The sequence below is a fragment of the Kogia breviceps genome, chromosome 10 (assembly GCF_026419965.1).
Source record: "Kogia breviceps isolate mKogBre1 chromosome 10, mKogBre1 haplotype 1, whole genome shotgun sequence".
Taxonomy (NCBI): domain Eukaryota; kingdom Metazoa; phylum Chordata; class Mammalia; order Artiodactyla; family Physeteridae; genus Kogia; species Kogia breviceps.
Genome location: NC_081319.1, coordinates 27606562 through 27630227, shown reverse-complemented (window position 1 = coordinate 27630227; position 23666 = coordinate 27606562). Strand labels below are relative to the sequence as shown.

Here is a 23666-nt window from a genome sequence, read left to right as displayed (position 1 = left end):
CTGAGAAAGATCTCAGCATCCTGGCTAATTACAAGACAAGCTGTACACTTAAAAAGATGTCCAAATGGCTGAAGTTCTGAACACAAACACAAGATGGGCTAACCTAGTTCATTACATGGTACTGCGCAGTGTATAAAAAGCAGGTGATCTCTGAGGTTAAGTATCAGCAAAGGGAGAGATGCAGATCTAATCTAAGGCTTGGAGAGAAAGAGGGAAAAAGAGAAGACGACATTTTGACAGATCTCTTTGCGGGAAAGGGGACGCTAGGCCACCCTCATTCTACAACTGAGGATAGATTACTAGGCAAGGAACGGGCAGAATTGCTGTATCACTCTGTCTTCACCAAGGAGTGTTTGTAGTTTTTAGAAAGGCCTAGCCTGGTACAGGAAAAGGGAGGTAGGACTTGGTTTTCATTAAGTTCAGGAGGGTCATGTGAAGATAGTTGTTTTGACTCTAAAAACATCTTGAGCTCCTTGAAAGAAAGGAGTGATGTAATTTTTAAATGAGAAGAATTATGTATTTTATGTAAAGGAGTTATACGCTTGGCGAATGCTATTTAAAGCAAAATGATCACAGCATATGTTTGTTTTCTGTTATTTGAGAAGTAACATGCTATGTTAGAACATCGCCTAGCACGTAGTAGGCATGCAGATACTGGTTGAAGGAATATTTGTTGACTACTTGCTACAAAAAGTTGAAAAGGATGAACTTTTATTCAGCTGAACAAAGGGAAAAAAGCTTTTTTTACTTCTATAACTTATAACTTAACATTTTTTTTTAACATGATATACCTTCAGAGTAAATTATTTCTATTATTACCTTTGGGATTTTTTTTAAGCTGATATTTTTTTAAACTAGCAAATATATATGTGTGTGTGTGTGTGTGTGTAGAGCTTTTATTTTTTTAATTTTTTAAAATAAAATTATTTTATTTATTTATTTATTTTATTTTTGGCTGTGTTGGGTCTTCGTTGCTGCGTGCCGGCTTTCTCTAGTTGCGGCGAGCGGGGGCTACTCTTTGTTGCACTGCACAGGCTTCTCATTGCGGTGGCTTCTCTCGTTTTGGAGCACGGGCTCTAGGCGCGCAGGCTCAGTAGTTGTGGCTCACAGGCTCTAGAGTGCAGGCTCAGTAGTTGTGGCGCACGGGCTTAGTTGCTCCGTGGCATGTGGGATCTTCCCAGACCAGGGATCGAACCCATGTCCCCTGCATTGGCAGGCTGATTCTCAACCACTGCACCACCAGGGAAGCCCCAGCAAATACATTTTTAAACAGTTTCTGAAACTAAATAAAGCTTGATGATTAGGTGTAAATTGAGATGTGAGTGGCAATTCTATTTAAACTCTTTAAAATCCATTCTACACTTGTTAGTATTCTTAATACAAGATTTGAATTTTAGTAGAATTTGAATGGAGATAATGTGTAGGCATATCTGCCTGAGACGGAAGCTTCCATGGATTTCAAATGTTTCTTTAGTATTTTGTTAAATTCCATAAAGAAAGTCTAATAATTCAATAGGGGTTTTCATTAATAGGGATAGGACATTATAAACCACATTTGAAAAGTATACAAAGTACATTTAATTCTAATCTGACCCACACATGTACAATTTCTTAGAAGCTTATCAAATCCAAGCCTTTGAAAATGCATACACTGTAACAGATTTTTCAAAAACATGATGGAAAATATATACCACCCAGCTAAACACTCTCTTGATTTAGAATCGAGGCCTATATGTTTCTATTTCCATAGTGACTATTGCTGTGGAATCGACATGTTTTAATTTAGATTTGAGATTATAAACATCGTTTGGAGACAGAATTTATTTTCTCTCCTACAACTTCTGAAAATTGATCAGTCTAAGTGCTACAGAACAGAAGCAAATTCCGAAGCAGGATTTAGAAATTATTTGGCTTAAGGGGCATTTCTGATTAACGAAAGATGAGTTTTTATGAAAATTCATGGCTTTTTAACCCTTAAATTTTTTTCATGAATTTTCATATGCTAACGAATAAAATACACTAAAGAAACACGCTCTGTAAAATACAGCTAAAGAAGGGATTTCCAGCCAGGCCTCCGTGAGAAGCATTTAAACTGTGCTAAGATGTAATTAAAAAAAAAAAAAAATCAAGGTCATAAGTAAGGATTCTGCAAATATTTGTGCCTAAATTTCTTAAGAAGTTAAAATGAGACTCTGTTCTTCATTGGTCATCTGAGAAGAGTAGCTAGAATGTGACTCACACTTAGGTCAAATAGAAGTTAGCAACCCAAATCACTAATGAAAAGAGGAGGATGAATTATATTCTTTTATTATTTTTTCACTGAGCTGTTTTTGGAACCCCTACTCTTCCTGTGCTCAAGAAGCTTGTAAATGAGGGTGGACAGAGGTGAGGAAAGCAGTGCATGAAGCAGAGGTTGCCAAGTGCCATGCTGATGAGCAGCTCAAGATACTGGCGGAGAAGAACGGATGAACCCAAGGACAAAAGTGAACCCAGGGCGAGAAGAACACTGGCAGCAAAGCATCCTAAGTGCTCTGCAAAAGGAAACATTTTATACCCTAAAAGGAAGGTCTACTTCTTAAAACAAACAAAAACAAACGACTCAGACAGCGTCACTTCACATGGTCCATACAGCCCAGCTGGTACAGAAGGAGGCACCAACCCACGCCTTGTGACCTGCAGTGACTAGAAAGCCATACTAATTAAGGTCATCCTTGAGCTGCAGCTTTTAGCTTTGGATAAATGAGGTCAGAAAACACTTAATGAATCCACCCTCTTCAGCTTTTTTTTTTTTTTTTTTTTTTTTTTGCGGTATGCAGGCCTCTCACTGCTGTGGCCTCTCCCGTTGCGGAGCACAGGCTCCGGACGCGCAGGCCTAGCGGCCATGGCTCACGGGCTTAGTTGCTCCGCGGCATGTGGGATCTTCCCGGACCAGGGCACGAACCCGTGTCTCCTGCATCGGCAGGCGGATTCTCAACCACTGCGCCACCAGGGAAGCCCTTCAGCTCTTTTTGATGGCATTTTTGTTCTCTCTGATGAGTAGAGCTAAACCAAAAGTTTATACACCTCAATTCATTGCTAGAACCGCCCCACCCTTAGAGCCAGTTCCTCAGCCCAGAGATAGTCTATAAAGAAAAGAAACTGTGAGTCTGCAGAAAGGAAGCCAGGAGAGATGGCGGCGGGGAGGAGAAAAATGATGGCAAGTAAAGACATCATTTTGTTTCTTTAATGATTAGCCGGACTCACCAGGGATAACAGAAAGCTAAGGGTTTGCAGTATTATTTCTCTGAAAGTCTTTGACGTGTTTGCTGAAGATCTGTAGTTTATCCAAATGTGTCTGGTACACTCTTTGAAGGGACCATATTTAGTGTCTAAGAACAGATTAATTCATTCTTTGAAGTGATATTCAATGAAGGTTTGCTGGAACTCTGAGGGCCATGAAGAACAATGGCACAGATCAGAAAGGCCAAGATAGCCATTCACTCCATATTTACTAAACACCTATTATGTGTTAGGTGCTATTTTGGGATCCAAGGAATGCAGCAATGAAGAAAATAAATAAAAATCCCTGCCCTAATGGAGGCTACACTCTAGTAGGGGCAGATAGACAATGAATAAAGCAGGGAAGTGGGGGAGGGAATGAGTGGGAAGGAGTGAGTGCAAGCGTGTGGGTGTGTAAAGGCAATTTTCACATTTCAAACAGATCGGTAGGGGAAGACCTTCCTCAGAGAGCAAGATGTGAGCAAAGACCCGAAGGGAGAGAGACAGAACGCATGGAAAAATGGGTTCCAGAGGCAGGCACAGCAAGTGCAAAGGTCCTGAGGCAGGAGCTTGCTTAGCATCTGTGAGAAACATCAAGGAGGCCAGTGTAGCTGGAGTGGAGCAGAGATGCCAATGCAAGGGTATGGGGGCTATGGACTTGAAAGTCAGAGTAAGGCTTTTACTCTGAGTGGTAAATGGTAAAGCATTTGAGGGTTTCAAGCAGAGGAGTGACATGATCTGTTAGTTTTGCAACAAATAGTTAGTGAGCAACTACTGTGGGCCAGGCACTGTGCTAGTCCAGACACGTGGGTGCTGGGGATGTGGAATCAACATGGCAGACATGGTCCCTGCCCTCATGGAGCTTAAAGCAGAGCAGGAAAGACAAGCAAGTAAACCAGCTCACAAAAATTACTGATAGCTGTGATCATGCTGAAAACAAAATCCAGGTCCCTGCATAATGCCAAATGGGGTGAGGGGAACGGGTCTGGGTGTCGAGGAAGACTTCTCCAAGGAGGCGATATTGGAGGTGAGTCTTCAGTGGGACAGAGGAGCTAAATATAATGTTGGGGAAAAGAGTGCATCAGACAGAAGAAACTGCATATTCCAGGGCCCGAGACATGAAAGAATGTTGCTTGCTGCAAGGATAGAAAGACACCAGTACAGCGAATCCCTGAAGCACGAAGGAGAGTGCAACACAGGATGAGATCGTACCCGTAGGCTGGAGGTAGACTGGGAGCCCTGGGAAAGCGATCTGAAGAAGAAATTGGTGACCCAAGGTAGAAAAATGTCAGAAATCGTACAAGAGCTACAGACAAAAAGCTATGAGAGTTTCGAATGGGGCATTTGAAGGAAGCAAGCTGTGTTGAACTAATCTGTGAGGGGGCATAAAACTGAGCCACATCCAGGAGGCGAGAAGACTTCCTGCGAAGGTGGGAAAGGCACAGAGCAAGGTGGCTCTACCATCAATGCCCACTTAGCCCATAAGAGCTGGGCCACACTGGAATCTTTGGGAGCCTCTTCTTCCCCCCAAACGAAAGGGCATGTGCCTTGAAGCTTTGAGAGAATGAAAAATAGTGTTCATAAAACTCCCTGTGCTTAGTAAATGCCAAATAAGCGCTCGTTCTTATGGTAGAAAATAAATCCTGTTTTGACTTGTTGTCCGCCCAGTTTGAGGGAGAGCGTGGGACCAGCAACAGTTACCTTCCGAACTTTGCATATCTTTTTCAACACTCGATGTTTTTATCCCTTTTTTTTTTTTTTTTAAGGAGGAAGTACCTAACTTCATTCAGACCTAGATTTGACGAGCATGGAGCTGGGCATGGAACACCCACAGGTGATGACACGGCCCCGCACTATGGTCCTCCCAGTACACGCAGGGAGCAAACGAGAGGAATACGACTTGTACTAAGTACTATGAAGAAAAAGAAGGAAAAAGGGACTTCCCTGGTGGTCCAGTGGTAAAGAATCCACCTTGCAAAGCGGGTTCAATCCCTGGTCGGGGAACTAAGATCCCACATGCTGCGGGGGCAACTAAGCCCCCGTGCTGCGACTGCTGAGCCCGCGTGCCTCAACGAGAGAGCCCGCGTGCCGCAAACACAGAGCCCAGGCACTCTGGAGCCTGTGCGCCACGATGAGAGAGAGAGAGAAAAAAAAAAAACCCCGCACGCCACAACTAGAGAGGAACCCGTGTGCCTCAGTGAAAGACTGTGCACGCCTCAGCGAAGCTCCCACATGCCACAACTAAGACCCAACACAGCCAAGGAGAAAATAAATAAATTTAAAAACAAAAAGGAAGGGAAGAAAAGGGGAGTGAGTGAGAGGGACAAGACCAGAGGAAGCCCATCTAGGATAAGGAGGGGCAGCGAGGGAAGCTAGGGCTTTTTCCAGGGATAAGCCTCTTTGGAGACCAAACCCACCCCAAGTGTTCCTAGAGATTCAGTATTACCTAACTCGTTCCTTTCCAAAGCAAGCTGTGCTCCAAGGATGAGCATAAGCCAGCCACTAGATAAGCGAGGGAGGAGAGGAGGCCACTCTGCAGGCTGAGAATGGGAACAGCGGGTACAAAGTACCAGATGTGGGAACACACACCAAACAGGAAGTCACCCCCATTAACAAAAGCAAAGCAACACAACTCATGGGAAAATGAACATCTCTTCTCTCTAGGAGACGCTCTGACATCGGTTTTTCCAGAGGATGGAATATATAACACTGACTTCCAAAGCTATTGATTTCCTATGATCTAAGCAGAAGTGGCGTGAGGAGTACTTTCAGCACAGAGCTTCCACTTGTGAGTTCTGCAAAGCAACCCTCGAGGGACGCAACTGCAAACATCAGTGCATTCTGTTTCCAGCACAATATTCTTTCGCAGTAGATCGTCAGTGGTCTTATGTCAATGTTATAGATTTCAGAGAAAACCGTCGAGACCCCGCACGTCCTTCAAATTAATCCTAGGCCTACAGTTTAAGTCCTGCGTTTACTCTGGCTCACTCGAGACATCCAACTCCGCTCTGCGCTCCTCCCCCAGAGAAAACCTGCACATTTTATCAGAGACGTATAACCTGTGAGAAATTTATACGAGAGAAAATTCCAGCCAAGAGGACAATATATCTAAAAGTGATGCATTTTCATGAATCCGCCACAAGGCAGAGGGCTTTGACTTTCCGCATTTGTACTCTGTGTACGCTGTGCCATGACAGAAGTTGGCTGGCACCTTCTAGTTATTACTACACAATCCAGCTGGTGCTAACCTATATGCGGGCTTATGAGCACAGACTTCACAAGATTCAAGACTGAAGAGGTAACTTGAAACCTGCAAGAAAAATCTGATCAAGGAAGCGGTTCTATTTGTTTTCTGGCATCTCTTGAAGAATGTCAGCATAATATAACCCACTGTCCTTCCCTTTAGCTACCAAGAAATTTAGTGTCTGTCACAGCAAATCCTTTCTCTCAGTAACCCTAGTAGCTAGTGTACTTTCCTATTTGTTAACTTGATTTTCTATTTTTATTGATCACCTTATTGAGTAGAGGCTTGGGTAAAATTATATTGATTTATTTTTGGAAAGGGACACAAGATAGATATTGATAAATTTCTTGGCTCTTATGTCCACCAGGTTTATAGGATCTGTGTCCATCAATAAACAAAGCTCAAACTTCTAGGCTCAGACTCCCATAAAGGAAAGCCAGCTGTCTTGCAATGCACTGCTTGACCTCAGCCAGTACCTTCCTGAAGTCTGTCTTGAGAAGTCCTCTTTTTCAATAAACTACACTTAAGTTGTCCCTAAATCATGGGAGTACTGGAAAGAAATAACCAGATAATATCCTGAGAGCTCATTCTTCTTTATTTTTTTTGGTGGGGACATATTTTGCTCTTTCCCCCAAGATTTATTGATATATAATTGATATATAACGTTGTGTCAGTTTAAGATGTACAACTTTAAAAAAAAATAAATCTATTTATTTATTTATTTTTGGCTGCGTTGGGTCTTTGTTGCTCCATGCGGGCTTTCTCTAGTTGCACTGAATGGGGGCTACTCTTCGTTGCAGTGCGCGGGCCTCTCACAGCGGTGGCTTTTCTTGCTGCAGAGCATGGTCTCTAGGCACACAGGCCTCAGTAGTTGTGGCACGCGGGCTCAGTAGTTGTGGCTCACGGGCTCTAGAGGGCAGGCTCAGTAGTTGTGGCACACGGGCTTAGTTGCTCCGTGGCATGTGGGATCTTCCCAGACCAGGGCTCGAACCCGTGTCCCCTGCATTGGCAGGCGGATTCTTAACCACTGCGCCACCAGGAAAGCCCTGTATGACATGTTGATCTGATACAAGTATATTGTGAAAGGATTGCCACGATAGTGTTAGCTAACACCTCCATCACGTCATGTAAGTACCATTTCTTTTTTGTGGTGAGAACATTTAAGATTTACTCTCTCAGCAACTTTCAAGTATAAAATACAGTACTGTTAAGTATACACACAGTGCTACTAGATCCCCAAAGCTTATTAAACTTCGAACTGGAAGTTTGTACCCTTGGATCAACATCTGTCCATTTCCCTTCCTGAGAGCTCTTTCTAAGCAGAACCACCCTCAATCTCATCATGGTAGTGCTGTAGCTGTAACTTTTCTCATCCCCGAGTTGCTTGCTCAGCCTCAGCCCCACCTTTGGAGACATTTTTATTCTGTATAGAAATGCGAGGGGTGGGACTTCCCTGGTGGCGCAGTGGTTAAGAATCCGCCTGCCAATGCAGGGGACATGGGTTCGAGCCCTGGTCCAGGAATATCCCACATGCCACGGAGCAACTAAGCCCGTGCGCCACAACTACTGAGCTTGCGCTCTAGAGCCCGAGCCCCAACTACTGGGCCCGTGCGCCGAGCCCATGCTCCACAACAAGAAGCCACCGCAATGAGAAGCCCGCGCACCGCAACAAAGAGTAGTAGCCCCCGCTCACTGCAACTAGAGAAAGCCCGCGAGCAGCAACGAAGACCCAATGCAGCCCAAAATTAAAATAAATATATAATGTGAGGTGTGGATAGGGTTATAGAGTTTTCTTCCTCCAAATGCTTTTCATGTCACAAAATAGGTCATGTCTACTTGAAAGATTCTCCCAACCAGAAGAAGGGATTTAGGCAGACTATACAAATGATAGGCAGGAAAAACTAGTCTTGAACTTCAGATGTTCTGTTTCTAAGGGTTACAAGGACAAGGTGGGTCATGGGTGAGATGACTGTACTGGTCAATATCTTTGGCTGTGAACTACAGAAAAGAACTCTGGTCAATTCATGTGGAAAATTCATTCATTGGAATGGGGGGAGCTAACAGTACAAAGGGAAGGTTATAATCACAGGTTCAGAAGGGCAGCAATTAGGGCAACTCAGGATCTATAATGGGCTGATCCACAATATCCGAGGAATGAATGAGTTCCGGTTATTTATAGTCTCATCTCTCTGCTCAAGGGTTGTATTCCAAAGAAAGCATCTGTGTGATTTAGCTTATGCTCCCCGCCTGTCCCTTGGCTGGTGGACATGTCGGGGGTGGGGGGGCTTGTTCACAACTCCAGTGATCTGTGTTCAGTGGGGAAGGGCAGCTCCCTCAAAGCAAAATCAGAAAGCTGATAACCAGGAGGGAAGGTAGACAATGGTCAGGTGAAAACAAACAACAGAACCATGCTTACGCTTATGAATTGTTCGTTATTGGCAGTCATTGTGATGAAGACATCCTACAAACCTCGTCATTCCATGAGCTATGTAACAGTTCACTACTATTACTCTCCTCTCCTGACACTACAGCTAGGTCTCTGACTTCTGTGCCTTCAGGAAGTGAGAGAAAAAGAGTGGTATCCTGGAAAGCTCTCACCCAAAAGTCTGTTAAGAGTCTCAAGTTCCTAAGACAAGCAACCACCTCCTTTAGAAAAATATGGCCTACCCAATATAACTGTTAAACAGTCACATTTAAGTCAAGGATGTGTCGCTTCGGTGATTCCATCTGGAGACTTGGCTGGGAAACGCATGCTTTAAAAACATGGCAGCAGGATCTCTTTCTATAAATTTTTTTACTTTGATCAATTACCGTGCCATTCAGTGGGAAAATGGTATGTGGGTCAATGGCCTACAGCACCCACTGCCCAGGGGTGCTTTTTCTTTTCTGCAGCATACCTTGAAAAACCCTTTTTCTGAGTCCCAAGCAGATTTGAGCTGGACCAAACAGTGGGTAATTAGGAGCTGTGGGGGAGGAGAAGCTTTGTGATTAAGTCCAAGTGGATTAATTCCAAGGGCCGACTTGAGTTGTGTTGATGCTCCTCTTAGTTCTTGGGTGCATCAGGGACTTGAATTTTACCTAGACTGGTACCGACCACTTATTTCAAGCAGCCTTCTCCCACATATGTCCTATCAGGTACTCTCTTTGATTTCCTTCCTGGCGTGTACCATAATCTGAATTTGTTTCCTGTTTCTTGGCTTGCTCATCACCTGTGTCCCACCATTAGGATGTGTAGCTCCATAAGGCCAAAGTCTGTCTTGTTCACAGCTGTAGCTCCACCACAATGCCTGGTGCATAACAGGCCTTCAATAAATATTCCTTTTATGGCTGAATTGCTACAAGAGGAGAGTTGCAGTGGCTGCCCAGAAGACTGAGTGGGGTAAACTCCCTGCCCATGGGGACGAGTGGAAGCTGACATCCAGCTCTTAATTTTAGTGTACCTACTATGTGCCAAGCATCGGGGCACACGACATCGAACACAGCAGACAATCCATGCCCTTGTCCTGCTTATAGCACTTTATTTGCTAAAGAACCCTGCAGCAAGGATCTCGAAATTTGAAGGGTAATAACTGTAGTAGTAATTAGTAGTCAGAGTAAACAGCTAAAATTTATTGTTCATTAACTATGTGCCAGGCACTTACACATATTATCTCATTTAAGTCCTTCTAACAACCCTTCAATGTTAACGAATTTAAAGATGTGTCAGCTGGGTGTCCACATAAGCAGGAGCACCCACGGTCACACAGCTGGTGAATGTTATTAGAAGAAGCTGGTCTACGGGACGCCGAAGTCTATGATATTTCATCAATATTCCCTGCTTTGCTCAGAAATAGGCAGGCTTCAACAGCCAGGCAGATGCTGACAGGGTGCTAAGGTACCCAATCTCTGCCCTAAGACAGCCCTAGCTCCAGCAGACCCCTCCACTGGACAACGTGGGAAATTTAGGATGCCGACCAGTCCCTCCCCCTCTTAAGGTGCCTCGCCTTCCGGTGATAATAATCACAATCATTTTACCTGAACACCTGCAACGGATCAGATGTCTGACTAGGCGCACTGCGTTGAATCCTAACAACCCGGAGCGGCCCATGTTACTATGGCGCCCATTTTGCAGAGGAGAAATCTGAGGTTTAGAGAAGGCAAGACTGCACCCCAGACTCCCACAGCTGCTCAGGAGCAGAGCTAAGTTTCAAAGTCACACTTCATGATATTAATCTCAGCCACACGCAACCGCATCTGGTTGCATCAACTCACCGTCTTTCTTCCACCTCCGGACTTCCACGTAGGCTGCTTGAGATAGCTCTGCCTCCGTTTCTTCGGTTGCTAACACCTCCTGCTCTTTGAAGACTCAATGCAGGCATGCCTTCCTCTAGAGAGGCATCTCAGACTTCCCTTTCTTCTGCCCAGGGTCCGTCAGGACTGACAGGGCGAGAGCAGGGAGACGCCATATTAGAGCAAAGAGCTATGAAGTCCACCTGTGCCTCAGGCTTCAATCACACCGCAGTCCGATGGGGTCTTTCGGGCCGCCTTTCAATTCCTCTCCCTCTCCACCTCTGATACTTTCATTACGGGAAGGTCTTCCCTAACACTGTAACCTGCGTACTCCATGCGTACTCCAGACCCCAGAGAGACGCTCAACCCACCCGCGAACCCCACGGGAAAGGCTTCTGCATCGGCCTAAGGCCAGGGCAGAACCTTTATTGCCCCGTTTGGGTCAGGTGGCCAGCCCTGAGCCAGTCACTGTGGCCCAGAAGATGCTGTGCTCTGATTGGCCAGGCCTGGGTCACATGCCTCCCATGGAGGGATGGACTAGCCCCACCTTAACCTATGGACGGAGAGTAGGGAAGAGGTGGCGTCTCCAAAGGAAATGTTGGATATTTTTACCAGAAGGGAGAATGATGATCAGCAGGCGAAAATAACAGATGTCCACTACACACCCCACCCCAGACTGGATTGAATGCCCAATTTCATCTTCATAACCAAGTATCATATGGAGATTTTTGTCGAACGCGATTTTCTCCCCCACTCTATTATATAAACTCCAGGGCAGAGGCTACGCCCAGAATTCTCTTCCTTGTAACTCCGGCACCCAGCATAGTGTCTGACACGTTAGAGGTGTTCACATCCTGTTTCTTGAATGAATGATCAAGTGTATTAATTAGTTTACGAAGAGCTGATGATGTTGTTTCATCTTTTACAGGTAGCATCGTCGTGAGGCAGAAAAAACACAGACGCTAAATCAGTGTTTCTTAAAGTGTAGTTGGGAACCAACTGCTTCTGGTTAAAATGCAGATTCCTGGGCTACGGAGCAGATCTGCTGACCCAGCCTCTCAGTAAATGGGGTTCAGGTGCATTTTTAGCAAAACTGTTACGTAATTCTTGTGCACTCTCCTGTTAGAACCATGACCCATAGTCAGACAGGATCATCTGAGTACGAGTCCCCATTCCATCGCCTGCCAGCTGTGTGAACTGAAGGAAGTCATACCCTCTCAGCAACTTGGTTTGCCCCTCTTTAAAATGGGGCTAAGAAAACCTACCTAATGAATATGTAATGAGGAGTCAATAAGATAACACAGGTAAAGTTTCTTTATAAAGTGCCGTATTCAAGTTTTACTACTTGAGTTTTTCTAATAATCATCATTAACGTCTGTTATACAGCCTATGTACGTGCCAGGTGCTATTTAAGTTCTAATTATATGTGTTAACTCATTTAAGCTTCACAACAGCCTTGTGAGATAGATATTGTTTTTTTTTCTTTTTGAGGCATAATTGACCCACAACATTATATTAGCTTCAGGTGTGATTGGAACTAGTCCTAGTTTGCAGATGCAGAAACAGAGACAAGGTAGTTTTCCCTGATAAGTACCTGAGCTAGGATTTGAACTCAGCTGTTCTGGTGCCAGACTCCTAACCCCTCACTTGACTTTCTCCTTATAAGTAATGTTATCCTTCCCAAGGCAATTCAGTACCACCCACTTTGGGGGGAAAAATGAGGACACTGAAACTCTTGGAGAAAAAAGAGCTCCAAAAATGACCCGGGACTGAAAAACATTGAAGAAAGGAGAGAAACTGCAAAGATTGTGTGTCAGGTCACGTGGCCTTGGCAGGATACCTTGATAAAAAACCGCATTCTATCAGACTCTGATTGATCTACGGTAGAAAAGTCTTGTTTTCTCCCCTATTTCCTGAAATCCACCTTTCTAGATTGTATAACACCTCTGTGCTTTGAAAACCAGAACAAGTCTTTAGATGACTGTTTTTATTTTGATTTGGTATACTTTTTCTTCCCCATTCTTTACTTCTAGGCACCAAGACATTTTTTCCATGAAGCATGAGCAAAGCCTTGAAGTGCAAGCCAAGCCCTCAGAGATGTGATAGCTGTTACCAAGGATTTGAGAGTAAGAGTACAAAACCTAGAATCAAGATTTCAGTGCTGCACTCTAGTATCTGAGATGGCACCAGTCCCATGTCAAAGATGGAATAAATAAGGCATTAAGAAACCACAGGATTTTTTCTGGGTTCCTTAGCTGGTGGAGTACGGTGAAACCCCATCACACCTTTAGATTCTCTTTACCTGGCTTTGCTGGACACTGAGTGTACGAGAACCCCAAACACTTCTGCTGCTAGGATGCCTGGATGTTTATGTTTAATTAAGATGTAATGTGTCTCAAAGAGACAAATACATTGACCTACTTAGTTCAAAAAAAGGAAGTGTTAAAATGAGCTGGACTCTTAAAGCCAGATGAAGTATAAGAAATAATTCAAATAACATAATAATTTAAATAATTCATCACCTCGTTCACAAAGCTGTGTGTGATAATCCTGCCACCTCTGTGCTCTGTGCAGAATCCGGAAGGCAGTCACCTAGGGGTGAGGAATTTGAATGGTCACTAGGAGGGAGAGTAGAAGAACTGGATGTGAATTAGTGACATATGGTAACCCTGGCTATGATTCTAGAAGAGAAAGGCAGAGTTTGAAGAATGCCAGGAGTTAATGACCACATTACCAGAACCTTTAGGGAATCCTCAAAGGCTAGCCTGATACATTTTTCACTCACGAAAGTAACATCCAGAGGGTAGGCGGTGGGCACCAAAAGCTTCAGATCAGCACCTCCAAAGGCGTGGGGCCGGTGGCTGGAGTTTGCCATCTTTCTGCCTATTTCCTAGCTCTTGGCTTGGTTGAGTTCTGTCTCTTTCTGTCCAGTGTCCACCAAGGGGCCTGGCTGTGGCTCCCTTTTCTTGGGCTATGTACTTTCAACCAGTTTTGAGCAGCCTCATTTCAGATTGGCCTTTTTATGTTTGATATAAAGAATAGTTGTTGGCCAATTTCATCTTTTCATCGCTGTTCTCTAGGCCTGAATCCAAGCAGTTTGTCAGATGCTCATTAACTCCCCCTTTGGCTCTTTCTAGTGTGTCTCCTAAGCTCATTGCGCCAAGAACTAACGCTTTCTTTTACACGATTCTCTTTCTCTGCTCCATCAGGGAGACAAATTACTTTCCAAAAGGGATCGCCAGGGATGGTTTAATGAGAATTTCTTTGGGGCTAGGCATGGAACGCAATGTAGTTAACATTCGGTGGACTTAATTGGACTTTTCTTTTCTGCCTCTTTTTAAAAAAATCTGAAGCTATCCTGTTAATCTCTCATTTGTAATCAATTGTGTTGACTAAACAAAAGTCTAGGTCGTCTTTTCTTCCTGTCTCAGACAATCCTTTGTTGCCTCTAAATGCCTCATTCTTGAGTGATCCTGGTCGCGTAGATGGGCCCGATTGTTGACAGTTCATTATTGCGCTTTTGTCCATTTAATCTTTCTTGCTGTGTTTTGCATGTGCATGCCTTAATGAGCTCCGTTGGCAATTAACATGTTTCTAGGAGCAAACTGGTTGCTCAGACGTTTGAGAGGGAAGTGCAGGGAAAAGGGCAACGCAGCTGCCTTGAGGTTGTTTATTTCCCAGCATTTTCTCAAGACTCCTGTCCTCTCTTTGGCAGCACCCCCCCCCACCCCGCCCCAACTAACCCTCACTGTTATTCGGGCCCTCCCCTCCCCCCAGCTCATTCACCACCTGCACACCTGGATGCCTCGTCGCCGTGATTCGTGGGCCTGGCTCAGGCAGCTCCCTATCCCCTTAGAAGCCAAACAGCAAAATGGGGACCTTACAGGCACACTTCTGCAGCCGAGGCAAGAGCGAGCACAGTGCCCCCCAAAATGCGTCTGGATGCTGGCAACTTCTCCGTGTCGCTCTTAGCAGAGAGGAACCTCTTACCCGCCTAAGGCAATAGGACTGTACAATCTGTTATGTACAAGGCTGTGGCTTTGGAAGAAGGAGGGTTTTTTTTTTTTTTTTTTTTTTGAGTCTTGCTGGCAAGATTGCTGAAGTGTGAGCAGTCATGGACAGAACAAACATCTTGTAGGGGAAAAGATAATTGGAGTCTTTTTTGTGTCTGTGACAGGATTCCCCTCCCCCGCAATTTGATTTTTGAAAAAATATTTTTAAAGGGAGGCCTCTTCAATTTAATCAAGGTTAGAATATTAATATGTGGCTGATGACTACCTTGTTTAAGTGGTTTGTTAATAATGGAAACTACAAGTCATGCAAACAGTTTAATATTAAGAGGGGGGAAAAATCAGAAAACAGAGCCTTTCACCCATCAATTCCGATGCATGGGGAATAACTAAGAAGGATCCCAGTTAGGACGGTTACTTACAACGGCTTAGCGTTGGTGTCAGAACCTGCACTGGCTGTGAAAGGTGTTTAGTCATTCAGACAGGAGGTTCCTTTTCTCTTCGCACTGCTTTTCAGGTGAAGGAATCCTTTCTTGAATCCCACCACTGAAGGAAGCAGACATCTTAACCTGAGGAGGAGGGACTTCAAACCTGGGGAAAGCAGAGCTTAAGCCCTATAGGTAGGGAAGAGCTCTGTTTATCTCCAATTACCACCAGATGTGAAATAACACCCTCTCAGGTGAGAGCCATTGACAGGCGCTGGTGTGAAGCTTAAGGAAGGATCGGTTAGGAGGAAACAACCTCCAGGAGGTCGCAGTATTCCAGTAACTCTGCCCAGGTTCAGCTCAGAGCCCCGGTTCCTTACCTCTCCCCGACGGCAGAGAGAAATGAGCAGTCCAAGAGAGAAATGCCTCCTGTTCCACGCTTTAGTTTTATTTCATTTGCTGTCGTTTGCAAGCATGGGATCTTCAACCCTCTTCAGAACTGTCCCCTGGAAATAAATTTCTCCAGTTTATGAGATGGGCAACCCTTTTAGTCTTTCTCCTGTGAAAACATTACAGAAGAAGTTCCTCAGAGAAGGTTCTCTTACTTGATGGTTAGAAAGTTGTTTCCCTGCATGGGAGTGTCCCATCTATTTTTTATTTATCTTTTCTTCTTAAAGAGAAAGAGGAGTAGTGAATCACGATTCCCATATGCAGGCCAACTTTTTAACGCAGTTGTCTAAGAATTCCCCAAGAGGATGCTTTTGCACTAAATTTTGTTGTGTCTGCCCCTTGCCCAAAGTTCTGGAACTGTTTAGGAAGAAGGTGGGCTTGCCCTGGCCATTGTCTGGCCTCCGAGAAGCGCATCTGCCAAGGATCCTCTCAGAGATGCAAGAAGTAAAGGATTTTTGGTTGAGACAACTGTCGGAGGGCACCCAACAGCTCCCAGAGATGGGGGAGGGGTGTGTGTCTGTGAGGCGGGGCTAATAAAACCGAGTAAGATAACTAGGAAAGGAGCGGACTCTTCGAACCAGCCCGCAAGCCCCCTGGGGATAGATGTCTGGGAAGAGGAAGGCGCTATTTCCATATCTTTAGCCGCCAAGTCCTCCTCGCCCATTGTGGGGTTTCCTGGGGTTTGTGGCATCCACCGAGATTTCGGAGTTAAATCTGCATATCCCTCTGGGTCCCAATCTCCCCTCAGCGAAATGCAGCCAGAACGAGCTAACATTTAAATTCCTCCTCGCTTCTTCGCCCCCCCTCCCCTGGCTGCGTCTTCCCAGACTTGGGAGGGGGAGAGGAATACAAAAAAAAAAACGAGGACGCTCTCCTTTCAGGAAATGGAATTCTAATGTACACGTTCCTATTTCTGAATCGGAGGTACTAAAAATACCCCCGCGACAGCCTGAGGAAGCTGTCGCTGTCCTCTGTGCAAACAAAATCGACAATTCTCCTTCCCCGCGCAATGGGTGTGCGAACTGGGCTGGGGGTGGGGACCAACCTTTGGCTGTGACCTGGACAGAGCGCCCACCCACAGCAGCCGCATGTCTTTTCCCGAGTCCCAGTCGGGATATTCCTCCTCCACCGACGAGGACTGAAGGCAGTTTGGGTTTTCCAAAAGCCTAGACTTCGAACCCTGACCCTACCCAGTCCTGTGACCCGAGGCATGTCATTTAGCTTTTATCTTGGCCTCAATTTCTCCGTCGTTCCACAAGGTGGGAATAATCATCCCCAGCCTGCGGGTTGTGAGTATTCGAAAGAATGTGCTTTGAGTGTCTGGCGTGGAGCAAGCGCGCGGGAAATGCGAGCTTCTTTGATGATGGGAGCCCCTCGCGCAAGCAGCACTGAGCGCCTACTGTATACCGGGCGTTGGCATAAACCTCACTCGAGTCACTTTCAGAGTGACTTGGGGGTTTCCCTTTGCATTAACCGTCTCTCCCAGTAGCCTCCACCTGCAGTGGAAATCCGCGTGGGATCAGCGCTCAGACGCCGGCGTCCTAGTCCTTGCAATGGCGAGGCTGCGTGGAAGCGCACTCCCCGGCCCCGCGCCACATTTCCTCCCGGCGCTGGGGAACATTGTTCCAGAAAACGTGGGCTGAATCGCGGCGCGAATATTAGGGGTGGGGGAGCGGGAGGAGAAGGCCCGGCGCGCCGAGCCAGTAATCCGAGCTCTTGATTATCCAGATTCGGATCAAACGGGGCGGCGGCGGCCGGCCCCCTCCTGGGAATGATTAGATGATTAATGTAATGCTGTTTGAAGGGTCTCTGTTTTCTCTCTTAATTTGGGTCATTACTTAGAAAGCAAGCGTGAGACCATTTCATCAGCGTGCTCGGCGGCGGAGATGGCTATTCAGGAAATGGGCTAACTGCGCCGTAATCAAGACGCCGGGGGCTGCGGCGGCGAGCTGCGGGAGCCCGGGTGCGCCCTCCCGCGGCAGGGCGCACGCCCCCGGAGGCCGGCCCCAGACCGCAACGCGGGCCCGAGAGCCCCAGAGGTCCGGACAGGCTGGGACACTTGGCCTCCAGCTCTCGCCGCCAGGAACGATTGGGTGGAAGAGTGGCTCCCCTTAGGTCACCCAGAGAAGGGGGTGTACCCAGAAGCGCCCCGGCGGAGCAGCGCCCTGGCCGTTTACCCCGGTGCGGTGCGGCGCGGCTCTTTGCTCCAGGACACGCACCCACAACCTGCTCTCCGACACCCAGTCCCTTTTAACCCCTTCTTTTTGCAATTTTCTCACCCAAATAAGGCAACACCCAGAATCCCTCGGTCAGAACAGTTACCAGATAAAAACTTGGTACAGCGTAGGGGCCGGTGGAGGCCTTTGAGCCTTGGTTCCTGGGGGATACGAACACGCTAGCGCCGCACGAGCAACGGCTTGGCCTCGCCCTGGCCCCAGTGCCCCAGAGGAAGTCGCACTGGGGCCGGGAAACGCTATAAATGCCTATTTCCTTTTCCTTCTTTGGGGTGTGTGGGCTGACTCGCGGCGAGGGCGGTGGGCGGGGCGGGGGGGGGAAGAAAAGAGGCACTAATGATTCTATTTATTGAGTTATATATGTATATATTCCGTGTTCGTGTGTACAGGAGGATTTACATGGCTGTATAAAGATGGCTGGGGGCGCCGCGCTCTTCCGGGACGTTCACGTGACAGCCTGGTGTTAAAACCCGCCGCCCGAGGAGAAGCCGAGGCCTGGAATTAAATACGTTTCGGCGCACTGGGTTTAAATGTTTCCCGAATATACAAAGGTGGGAGCCAGGCGTTTGCTGCCAGTCATCGAGGAAACGTTTAGCTTTCCAAAAATATGCTGGTTTCGATAAATAGATTTTAGCCTTTCTGCTATAGCTTTTTTTTTTCTCCTTTCTTTTAATTTTAGAAATAAGTTTATACGTGTGATCTGTTTGGGGGTTGGATAGGGCCGGAAGGGAGGGCGAGGCAGTAGCTCTCAGCTCTGCACTGTCCGAGTCAGGTCCTTTGTGCAGGGGGTGGTGGGACCCCCGCTGTCGTGGAGTTTGCGCACGTGTTTCTTTAAGTCAAAGTTTCTGCAAAACCCTTTGCCGCAAGTGGCGCACGTGAAAGGCTTCTTGTCGTTGTGGGTGTGCATGTGGAAGGTCAGGTTGTAGACCTGATGGAAGGCCTTGTTGCAGATGGTGCATTTGTACTGCTTCTCGCCGCTGTGGGTCAGCTTGTGGTTCTTGTAGTTCCCTACAGGAGACCAAAAACAAAAAGGGGGGGTGGGAATGAAGTGGGACGGGGAGGGGCCGGGTGTCCCGGGGTTGGCTCAGGTGCCCGCGCAAAGAAGGCGACGCTTGGCTAGGCGGGCACGACCTCTCCGAGTGAAGAAGTTGTCAAACTTCGTACGCGTCAAGCCCGCGGCTCTCACTACCGGATGGAGGGCCGAGTCCCGCGTAGCCGCCCCGCGTCCCAGCCCCGCCGGGGCCCGAGGCCCACACAGCTTCCCTCCCGCTGTGCTCCGCCGGCCCGGAAACTTTTGCGCTGCCCAGAGACGCATGGGGTCCTTCTCCCGGCCGCTGCCTCGCTCGAAGAAATTCGCATGAACCCGGGCTTCGTCCCTTGTTATTATTTTTCTTCTCATTTTAAAAGTTACTCCCTCTGGTCCGCTAACTACCACTCGGATATCCGAAAGTGCCTTGGAAAATCCAAGCGGAGTGTCCTGGAGACAGCAGCGGTTTCCCCCAGCCTAAACCTTTCCCAGGAGGTGGATTACGCCTCGATTTTTTTTTTTTTTTTTTTTTTTTCATTTCAGAAGAGAGTCCCGGCTACAAAGGGGCGCTTTCTGTATAGCGCAATACCTTGTATCTCTCCTACTTCCTTTCCCCCTGCCCCTTCCTTCCTTCCTTCCCCCCTTCTAAATTCGGAGTCTCCCCGTGCAACCAGACTGAGTCCAGCGAGGTCTACTAACCCGGCCCGGAGAGCTTCCACCCAAACCCTGCACAACCCGATTCCAAAGAAATGCCGCGCCGGAGCCTGCGGCTCTCGCGCTCCCTCTCTCCGGATCCGTCTTTGCCTTCCCACTAGCGGTGCCCCGCCGAGTCCCGAGGGGAGGTGAGGAGAGGGCCTTGCCCCGCACGTTACCTTTTTGGTGAAAGCCTTTGCCGCAAAATTCACAGACGAAGGGCTTGTAGCCCGCGTGGATGCGAATATGTGTGTTGAGCGTGGAGCTGCGGTTGAAGGCTTTGCCGCACTGGTTGCATTTATGCGGCTTTTCCTGCGGAGAGGGGCGTGCGCACCGTGAGGCTGAGGCCCCGGCCGGGAGAAGCCACCTCGGGTGCTTCTGGAAGGGGCACCTTGAAGGGACAGGGGCCCCTGATGGGGGTTATTAGGGGATCCCTTGGTCATCCTCTCCCCAACGCCGTCGCTCAGTCTCCGGGTGTTGGGTACGGGTCGGGTCGGACCCGGGGGCCACGTACCTGGGTGTGGATAATTTTGTGTCTGCAGAGCGTGCTGGCCTGGCGGAAGCCTTTGCCGCAGACTTTGCACACGAACGGTCTGGCTCCGGTGTGGACCGGCATGTGGCGGGTGAGGTTATAGTGAGCGTTAAATACCTATGGAAGCACACAAGGGGGCCTTGTGGCGTGTCTGTCCTGAGAGTCCAGAGTCAGCCTGGGGAGGGCACAACCTACCTCCCCCAACCAAAAACCCCCTTCGGAAAGCAGAGCCCTTTTCATTTTGCAAAAAGCTTCCCAACCCACTGCTCGTGCCAGTCCCATGTGGCCGCTAACAAAGGCATCCCCATTTTGCAGAACAGGAAACTGAGGCCCAACTGTGCCCCCAATTCGAGTAGACAGCTACTGGGGCGCTCCCAGATTCGAGAAAGGGGCCGTCCAGGCTGCCCCCCAGGGAGGCAGCCGCCACTGCTCACCCCTCCCGGCCCCCGCGGACCCCGGGCCTCACCTTGCCGCACACCTCGCAGGTGAAGTTTTTGGGCTTGCCGTCCGCGGAGCCCCCAGGCAGCTTGCTGTGGCCCTTGACGCCGCCGCGCTCGGCGGTCAGGGCCGAGTTCTCCTTCAGCACCTGCTCCAGCGGCGCGGGCAAGCGCTCCTTATGGGCATAGGGGGCCGGATGGGGGAACTTGTCTGCGGCCAGGCCGGCCAACTTGGCGTTCTCCAGCAAAAAGAGCTTGGGGTGCGCAGCCAGGGCAGCGGGGGCCTGTGCGTTGAGGAGGCCGGACGGGAAGAGGTGGCCGCCCAGGAGCTCAGACGGCGGGTACGCGGCAGAGTCCAGGTAGTTGAAGTAGTAGAGCGAGCCGCTGGCCGGAAGCCCCACTGCCTGGTTGATGACCTGCGGCTTGATGACCCTGCCCGCGGGTAGCGCAGACGGCGCCAGGCCCAGCTCGGCCTTGCAGCACACGCCACAGTTGGTTTTGCACAAGCCGCTGGCGCCGCACACCGGGGCCCCCCCGCCGCCACCGCCGCCGCCGCCGCCGCCGCCTCCTCCTCCTCCTCCTCCTCCTCCTCCACCTCCTCCTCCTCCTCCTCCACCGCCGCCCGCCCGGAGGCTGCTTTTCCAGAGCTCAGAGTAACTGAGCAGCGTCTTGGACGGCACCTCGTAGCCTAGGGGCTGGAGGGGGATCATACAGGGCAGCGGTGAGCAGAGGTTGAGCAATTTCTTGCCCTGGCCGCCGTCCGCCTCCAGTGCCCCGGGTCGGGGCTCAAAGGGCGCACGGGGCTCCGACGTCTTAGCCATGATGCGCTCGATGGAGAAGGCCAGCGTCTTGGAAGTGGCCGGCGACGCTCCAGCGCGCGGGCAGGCCGGGGGCACCATGGTCTCCAGGGAAGCCGAGCTTGCCATGGCTCGCCGAGCTGAGCCGTACCGGACTGGGCCAGGGCGCAGCCTCTCTCCACTAGGTCTGCATTCCAGAAAAGGCAGGGAGGGAAACCGCAATTTAATAAGCACCTTGTAGGGTCCAGGTCACCCATTTGCATTCAAATGAACAGGGGCAGAACAAAGTGCACCCAAGGGTACCAAATTACCGCCCATTAACCCGGCGCGCAAAGGAACCCACCAGCCCCAGCCCTGGGACTTTGAAAGGGGGAGAAAGGGGGAGGGTTTACAGAGGAAAAAGAGAGAGGGAGAAAAAGAAAGAAAGAAAAGAGCCTCAAATTAACCCCCCGAGCCGCTCCCTGGACCCCGGCCTCTGCCACGCGTGCTGGGAGCTGGAGAGCGAAGGGGCAAAGTTAAAGAGCACGAGGAGAGCCACCTCGCATTTACCTCTTTCCCCCACCGCCAAGGAGATGCGTTCCGAGCCATGCAGCCTGTCTCCTCTGTCACATTTTGATGGCAAACATCTTCCCCTCCGCGTGAGATCACTGTCTTTTACATTCAGCTGACATCACATGAAGTCACTTGAAGTGGAATGACATGGGCGGCGGCGCGGCTCCTGTAGCGGCCCCTGTGTTCCACCGCGCCTGCCGGCCGCCGCCGCCACCGCCCCTCAAACTTTAAAAGGAGGCAACTGGCGCCCGCGCTCCCCTCGGGAAAGTGCGAGCGGTTCGCGAATCGGCAAGGAGGGAAGAGACGGGAGGGGGAGGGGGAGGAATCGTGATGGTTTTGCCGGTGGAAAAAAAAAAGGGGGGGGGAGCCCAAACCCAGGCAGAGTTCCGTGCGTGATTCACAACTTTGGGGGCCTACAGGTTTCGGGGACGCGGCAAGGGCAGGGGGTCCCGGACGCGCCGCCCCAAAGGGCCCCCGGGTGTCCGTCTAGTCGCCGAAGTATCCCTTAGCCCTCTGCAGCCGAGCTGGGCATCGTGCTAATAAACTGCTATTTACCCACGGAGCCGGCGCCAGCCGCGAACACGCGCAAATGATAATTACCTCATTAGGATGTGGCGCATGGACGCGGGCGCCGCGTTTGGAGGGGGGAACTTGTTAATGGGGAAATATTAATTTATGCAAAAACAGCGAGCTCGCCTTGGCTGGCGTCGGAGGTCGGGAGAGAGCTCCTGCCGCCTAAGGACAACCCCGTAGCATCCGGAAGAGCAAGGCCGCGCGCTCAGATCCCGGGGGCTGCTCGGCGCCTGGCGGGTGCGCCTCCCCCTCTCTGGCCGGCTCTCCGCTTGCGGCTGGGGGAGACTGCACCGCGAGCTGGAGGGTCGTTTGAGATCTTAATCGATCAGAATCGCTGATCTGTGATCGGATTTCTGAGGCCAAGACCGGCTCCGCTGCTGGTTTAGGGCTGCGGGCGAGGATTCGGAGGGCAGCTCTCCCCGCTGATAGGTACTTACTGTTTGTATAGTTGAGAAGGTCCAATCTCCACCTGTTTAAGGAGCAGATTGAAACAGCAGAACCTCCCCTGGATCCTATTAAAACGTTTTTCCTCCTAAGGCCATTCAGTCGAACCAATTTTCCGAAGTGATTCATAGAGCTGAATTCTGCCAAGGCAGCTCTTTCACTTTTAGCCACTAAAGCACCGCGTGGAACCGGGTTTTGTGTTTTTCTAAAATAAAGAGAAGGATTATCAGAGGGGAGAGGGAGGAGGGCTGAAGGGGGGCGGGCAGAGACTTAGTGTGGCCAGAGGTACACGCAGAGGGAAGAAAAGGCCCTTTTCTAGACAGGCCCCAAGTAAGTTCGGAGGAATTCAGCGTTTTGTGCCTCGCGCACAAAAGCAGTGCGCTCCGCGCTCGGTTTGGAGGGGCTGAATTCATCTGTTTGCAGACCATTCCACCTGCGTATCACAACAAACTGCTCAAAGACGCTCCAGCACTTTCAACAGGCCGGGTGCTCTTGGCGACAACAAAAGTGATGGAGGCTGAGGGTTCTTATGGGGAGGGGCGTAGCGGCTAGCAAGAGAGCCAGGGAGAGAATTAGGTTTAGGAAAGGAGCGGGGGGCGGGGGGTGCCGGGGTTAAAAAAAAACAACCCACAACTTTTGGAGGGTTTTGTTTGCGGGACAATTATATCTTGCCAGCCGGCTTTTGCAAGACCGCGAGCTTTGTAGCCGTAACTACAGTTTC

The 23666-nt window shown here is 49.1% G+C and overlaps 1 protein-coding gene across 1 annotated transcript; it reads right to left on the bottom strand.

The window, feature by feature from the left end:
• Nucleotides 1–18221: 18221 nt before the first annotated feature.
• On the bottom strand, nt 18222–22500 carry FEZF2 (FEZ family zinc finger 2). The gene is made up of 6 exons (XM_059078116.2): nt 21926–22500; nt 21196–21563; nt 20609–21150; nt 20125–20259; nt 19790–19922; nt 18222–18898 (listed from the first exon to the last, which is right to left on the bottom strand). The coding sequence occupies exons 2-6, from the start codon at nt 21503–21505 to the stop codon at nt 18639–18641; spliced, it is 1380 nt and encodes a 459-aa protein (XP_058934099.1). The 5' UTR covers nt 21506–21563; nt 21926–22500; the 3' UTR covers nt 18222–18638.
• Between the last annotated feature and the right edge of the window lie 1166 nt (nt 22501–23666).

What these genes read in the sequence shown, in the direction of transcription:
- FEZF2 (XM_059078116.2), bottom strand. Translation starts at nt 21,505, where the DNA reads ATGGCAAGCTCGGCTTCCCTGGAGACCATGGTGCCCCCGGCCTGCCCG. An exon ending in CCTGCGAGGTGTGCGGCAAG is followed by an intron (nt 20,260 to 20,608) that starts GTGAGGCCCGGG and finishes GTGCTTCCATAG; the next exon opens with GTATTTAACGCTCACTATAA. An exon ending in ACAAAATTATCCACACCCAG is followed by an intron (nt 19,923 to 20,124) that starts GTACGTGGCCCC and finishes CCCTCTCCGCAG; the next exon opens with GAAAAGCCGCATAAATGCAA.